Source organism: Gymnoscopelus microlampas, assembly GCF_963454915.1.
Source record: "Gymnoscopelus microlampas genome assembly, chromosome: 11".
Taxonomy (NCBI): Eukaryota; Metazoa; Chordata; class Actinopteri; order Myctophiformes; family Myctophidae; genus Gymnoscopelus; species Gymnoscopelus microlampas.
Genome location: NC_139948.1, coordinates 396,163 through 402,806, shown reverse-complemented (window position 1 = coordinate 402,806; position 6,644 = coordinate 396,163). Strand labels below are relative to the sequence as shown.

General features: G+C 40.5%; 1 protein-coding gene across 2 annotated transcripts; it reads left to right on the top strand.

Annotated features, from left to right (window-relative positions):
- The first annotated feature begins 255 nt into the window (after positions 1-255).
- Positions 256-5,983, top strand: LOC311056197 (uncharacterized protein). Of its 2 annotated transcripts, none has more exons than XM_084072646.1 (5): positions 256-341; positions 724-770; positions 1,909-2,072; positions 2,628-2,815; positions 5,699-5,983. In XM_084072646.1, exons 3-5 carry the CDS (start codon positions 1,912-1,914, stop codon positions 5,917-5,919), a joined length of 570 nt encoding a protein of 189 aa, XP_083928772.1. In that variant the 5' UTR covers positions 256-341; positions 724-770; positions 1,909-1,911; the 3' UTR covers positions 5,920-5,983. The 2 variants fall into 2 exon arrangements, with proteins under 2 accessions (XP_083928772.1, XP_083928773.1); XM_084072647.1 differs by having other exon boundaries at positions 322-436.
- The last annotated feature ends 661 nt before the right edge of the window (positions 5,984-6,644 follow it).

Below are 6,644 nucleotides of genomic sequence, written 5' to 3'. Positions count from 1 at the left end.
AAATGGACCTGTATGTCTCCTATCACCTGTTTATGATGCCACTCCTCTCTGCACATGCGACACGCAGGCACACACACACACACACACACACACACACACACACACACACACACACTCACAGAGAGTCACGCAGGCACACACATACACACGCACACACACACACACACACACGCACACACAATGGCTGTAAACGCCTCACGTGGCTCAGGTTACCTGGCCAGTCAAACGCTTGTGAAAGTCAATCCACAAACATAAAGGCTTTCTGCTGGGGGGAGAGAGAGATAGAGAGAGAGAGAGACGGACAACGAACAAACGGACAGACAGGTGGACACACAGTATATGTGAGTGTACAGTATGTATACAATCTTTACAGTATAAATCATTTTGTCTCAGTCAAGTAACGTAGCGATTTGTTTGCTCAAAAGCAGCGATAAAGGTAAACCTTCCATGTAACTCATGTGGTTCATTCATATGTGCACACAGGATTAAGTCATAATGTCATTTGTGGCTGTCAGGTGGATACCTATTATGTCCAAAACCGTTCATTTTAAGCTTGTAGATCGGCTATTTTTGTGTGACACTGATGAAGTAGCATCAAGGGCATGGATTTACAGAAACACATACCATTTTGAATCATGGAGATATGAGGTTTCTGCCTGACAGCAACAAATTATAGTTTTCTCTACTGCCGTCGCTTAAACATTGTTCCCACTTCCTGGACAGGTGAACCGTCCGATCAAAGAACCGGTGTGGACTGGATCTGAACCAAGGTTATTATAGTTTTGGCATTTTCATAGTTTTTTTTATTTTAATTTTGTTTTGACTCCATGTGTTCAATTTCAGTTTAGTTATTTTGTTTTAGAAAATAGCAAAAAGAGCGTGTCACAACACGTCGCAAGCTTTTAGATCAGCTATTTTAGCTAATTTTGAAGATTCTTGACAACAGGCCTTAAGTTGTCAAACTCTAGTCTTATGTATGAAATATTGACAAAGATACTGTTTCAGTAGCCTAAGTTATCGTTATCTGTAAAGCCTTGTTTTGTATTCTTATTCCAATTAACTAAACTAAAAACATTTTTTTCAATTGTAGTCTTAGTCATTTTTGGCAATGCCTTGTATACATTTTTATTCCAGTTAACTGCCACACAAAAAAGTGGAGTCCTAGGGTTCGCAAGGAGGCAAAAACTCAACGCTAAAACAACCGAGGAGGGAGACCACCTCGAACAGCTATATTTTACATCCTTTTCAGCAATGCGATTCAAGTACAAGTACAACTCTTCCTCAGGCAGCAATCTGCCTCTTGTACTCAAAATACGTTACTGACACGGAGTAGTTGTAATATTTAAGCCAATTGTTTGTTTGTTTGCCGAAACACAAAAGTTAGTTTCCCTTTAAGAGTAAGGGGGTCTGCCAAATCTTTGTGTGATGGGGAACATTAGCCGAAAATAGCAGATCTACAAGCTCACAACGCGAGCTTGTAGAACAAGAGCTGACCAAGTACAGAGCCAACGGTCAAATTGACTATGTTATTGAGGGTTTAGAAGGTTAACTGTCTGAAAATACACACTGACATGAACCCAACATGTTAATAGAAAAGATAATGTGTAAACAAACAATGCATTTACACAACACCGATGATAGTGCTGTCAAATGACAGTTTAATCTACTACAAAATCTTATATACAATATGCTTTTTAACAAAGCGTTTTCTTAATTTTCTTGGGCCTGTTTTCCCCCTTCTCTTTGCCCTGATTTTACCTAGTTTTTAATTTGACCCTTTAGCCTTGTACGGTCCCATGTAATTGTTTGGTTGCTTCTGATGTTGTTATGCCATGTTTTTAAACCCTGTAGCACTTTGAGATTTGCAAAAATGTTAAGTGCGTTATAAATCAAATGTATTATTATTAGAAGATGGACGCCCCTCGCCGCGGTCTGGGCCGCTGCTCGTGTGCCTTCTGGACGGCGGTGGCCTTCGATGTCTTCGGCCTGCTGGTGCTGCTGACGGGCGTGTTCGCCGATGTCTTCTTCTACGACTTCCTTATCTATGCCGGCGCTATCATCATCTTCCTGAGGTGAGGAGGTGTGAGAGACTTGGAAAGTCCTTTGTGCAGGTAGCTTTGAAGGTCTACAATTTGACACACAATGGTCGCTTGGCCAGGACAACCTGGAATAAATAGATGTCAAAGACTCTGACCTCTAATGACATTCCTAGGGTGGGTTTCTTTGTGCTGTTGTTTCGCTGTGAGCACTTTCACTTCTCGCGCTTTTGCACTGACCGAATGGACACTTTTTTGATTGGGATTGCAATGATAATTATTATTAGGCCTATTATTTGTTTTATGATGAGATCAGGTGAGACATTTATGAAGCACTGACTGTAATGGACAATTTATTTGTTTTTGCCTCCGTATACCGTTGCTCTGTATTGTTTATGCTTCTTGTTTTTTTCTTTTTGCCTTATATTGCTGTACACAACAGTACTTTTTATTTGTATTGCTCTTTACCTGTAACTCTGCAACCTTAACTGCTGTGCCGCCACTGGGCGCCACCTTTATTATCCTGCGGCCGCCACCTTTATTATCCTGCGGGATAATAAAGGTATCTATCTATCTATCTATCTTCCTCAGCCTCATCTGGTGGGTTTTCTGGTACACGGGCAACATCGACGTGCCGCCAGAGGAGCTTGAGGACGACGTGGGCCTTCTGAAGAAGAAGAAAGATGGAGACCTGGGTGCCGCGGTCGGCGGTGCCGTGCGCCGCTTCTCCAGCCGCGTCCGGAACTCGTTCCGGCGGAACGGCGCGGCGGGAGGGGGAGGTTTGTAATGTTTTTTTATGTTCTATTTTGTTTTGACGTTTAATATAGCAACATTAATTAAGGCCTGGTTAGCAAACAACTTTCTGCAGTTAAATGAGGCCAAAACCGAGGTGCTTATTGTGGCCTCTGATGGCGTTAAATCCAAGGTGGCTGATTGTTTAGGGTCCCTCAAAAGCAATGTGAGCCCCAACCTCAGGAATCTTGGGGTCATTTTTGATCAGGGCATGCTCCTCGACACACACATTAAATCAGTGACCCGCACCTGTTTTTTCCACCTCAGGAATATTGCGAAGCTTAGGTCGATTGTTTCACATTCTGACCTAGAAATGATAATACATGCCTTCGTTTCCTCTCGCCTTGACTACTGCAATTCGGTTCTCACCTGCCTCAATAAAACATCCATCGACCGCCTGCAATTCATTCAAAACACTGCTGCAAGACTGTTAACGAGATCAAGCAGAAGGTGTCCATTACTCCAGTTTTGGCATCTTTGCACTGGCTTCCTATAGATTTTAGAGTTCAGTTTAAGGTCCTGGTGCTCACTTTTAGAGCTCTGCACAGCCAGGCACCTGAATATTTAACTGACTTACTGGAACCATATGTGCCCAGCAGGACCCTGAGGTCAGCGGACCAGGGTCTATTGGTCATTCCTCGTACCAGGTTAATCACCAAAGGTGACAGAGCCTTTCAGTCTGTAGCACCTAGACTCTGGAATGCCCTTCCTCGTGGCCTGAGAGCTGCAGCGTCTGTGGATATTTTTAAGAATCAGCTAAAAACACTACTGTTTCAACATGCTTTTGGGTAATGTCATTGAGCTTTTCCTCCAATGGTGATATGTCTGCTGTATTGTTTTTCGTTTCTGTTTCTAATCATTGAATGTTTTTTGCTGTTTTTATTTCTGCTGTATGTAAAGCACTTTGTGAGTCCTCTCTGTGAAAAGCGCTATACAAATACAATTTACTTACTTACTTACTTACATGAGTTTTTCAGAAAACTGAAATGTTGGGTAAAAAAATAAAAAATAAATCAGGGTTGCTCAAACTTTTCACATCTCAAGGACCCCCAAAATTATATGTATTTGGCCACCGACCCCCATCTCAAAATATTTTGTTCCAGGGATCTCCAGAAGCAAAGATTTGAGTTAAAATGTTTCACTTGTTTCATAAAAAATATCTTTATATTCAAAGATTTGCACAGATTTAAAAAAAAAAACACGTAGCGTGACGTTTTTTTGCAGAAATCCGCAAATGGCAACAAACCGTTCTGTTCCCATTAAAGAGCATTGGCAGAATCCGCCCTCATCGGTAGAATTAAACTTCAGCAAGGCCGCGCTCTAAAGCAGGTTTGCTAGTATTTGAGTGTTTTTTATGTTGTTAAAAGGCTTAGGTTTTGGTTTAGTTTATTCTTTCTAGCGTTAGTTTTTTGTTGTTGTTATATTGGGTAGTCAGGGGCGAGATTCAAAAAGAACCTCAGAACAATATCAAAATAGCAGATCTACTATTTTCTTTACTTTTGAGGATTTTGGACAATTTTCAAAGAAGCTGATTTCATCCATTTATTTATTTTTTATTTTGTAAGGCGTTGTTTTTATTTGTATTTCAGTTAACTAAAACATTTTTTTCTCTATTCTATTTTTGGATATTTAATTATCTTTTTGAATGTAGGATGAGGATTTTGGTGAAAAAATAACAGTATTTAAATTTAAGTAACAGCGCCTCTGGGAGCAGAACGGTGTTAAGTGTCTTGCTCAGGGACACCTCGACACATTGCTGAGGCCTGGAATCGAACCTGGGACATTCGGTTTCCCAGGCGGGCTTCTGTAACCCAGTGGTTCTCAAACCTTTTTAATGTTAAGGACCCCCAAATTGACACATATTAGCCCACGGACCCCCATTTGAAAATATATGCCAGGGCCCCCCATATAAGAGAAGATTCTGATGGCTATAGCAGTGATTCTCAACTATTTTCATTTCAAGGACCCCCAGTTTGACATGCATTAGACCACGGACCACCATTTGATACCATTTTGATCTCTGGGACCCAAATCTACACCATATTAGCATCTGTGTTAATTTAACTGTAAGAGTGTAGCAACGAGTCCATTTACAGAAACATAAGGGTCCATTTGGTTCCATTTGTACACCCTCGGAAGTTACAGACACTTACGGTATTTTCTATCAATTACACACCCCATGAAGCCTTGAATTATTAGTTTTTTGTTTTTGTCGTAATTCCTGAGACAATAATTTGATGATGTGCTTAGTAGGAGACTCAATTGAGTCAATTGAGGCTCCGCTGATCTTCAAATGATTGGCTCAAGAATGCAACAACAACAAAAATCCATCCAAAAAATCCATCCAAATCCATGAATTCAAGGAATTCGAGTGCCGCACTATGAGCTTGTAGATCTGCTATTTTTGAAAAATCGTGAAAATGTGTGCAAATCTTTGAATATATTTATATATATTTAAAGCGAATATTTGTAACTGTCAAATGTTTCAACAAATGTCTTCATTTTTCTGAAAAACTATTGTTGCTATATCAGTGGTGCTCAAACTTGTTCATGTCAAGGATCCCCAAAATTATTGTTTTGCCGCCAATCCCCATCAAAATATGTTGTTCCAGGGACCCCCAGAAGTAAAGATTTGAGTTGAAAATGTTGTTTCAAAAATATATATGTATTCAAAGATTTGCACAAAGATCAAGATTTTTCAAAAATAGCAGATCTACAAGCTCGTAGCGCGGCAGCGAGTGCCGCGCTATGAGCTTGTAGATCTGCTATTTTTGAATAACCAAAGTCTAAAAATAATAATCATAGCTAAAAATCAAAAATGACACAGATGCGTTCCCAGATTGAATGGGTTAACTATGATAACCTTGCAGGAGTGGGAGGCGCGCAGCAACAGGGTGCCGCAAGTTCCTTTGCGGGCGCGAGGAAGACAAAAGCGGCGCCCGGTGAGGCCCCTGACCCAGAGCGCCCAGACGACACGTCGCCGCAGGTCTCCCTGGCCCTGACGACGACCCCGCAGGAACACGATACGGTGACGAATAGGGACACACGTCACACACCTGTCCACGACGCCACAGAAACCTCACCTATATGACCCCGTCAGGTCGGACAGTTTATTTCCAGCTGGCATGGCCGAATGTGGCCAGAGGTGGAAAGTAACATAACGAACATTTACTTAAGTACTGTACTTAAGTACAATGTTGAGGTACTTTTACTTTACTGGAGTATATACATTTTTTTATACTTTTACTTACACTACATCTCATAGTCAAATATTGTACTTTTTACTCCACTACAATTATTAAAAAACTTTACTAGTTTTACTAGTAATCTACTTTGTAGATTTGGATTATTATCACAAAACATACATTAACTACTTCAGCCCTATTTACAAGCTCGTTGTGAGCTGGTGGATCTGCTATTTTCTAACAATTTTTGTACATTTTATACATGTGAAACCTGTGAAATGGGACATTCTGCATAATGAGTACTTTTACTTTTGGTACTTCAAGTATATTTTGATGCCAATACTTTTGGACTTTTACTCAAGTACATTTTGAATACCAGACTTTTACTTGCAACAGAGTATTTCTGCATTGCAGTATTGATACTTTTACTTGAGTAAAACATTTGAGTACTTTTCCACCACTGCCTGTGGCACAGACTGGCACAGGCTTAATGTAGTGCCACCTCGGCCTCTGTTTGTTATTATAAGTTTATATATTTGCAGTGGTGGAAAGTACATTTAAGGAGTAGTTCACCCAAAAAAAAATCCAAATTTTCAATCAATTGCACACCCCATGAAGCCTTGACTTCATG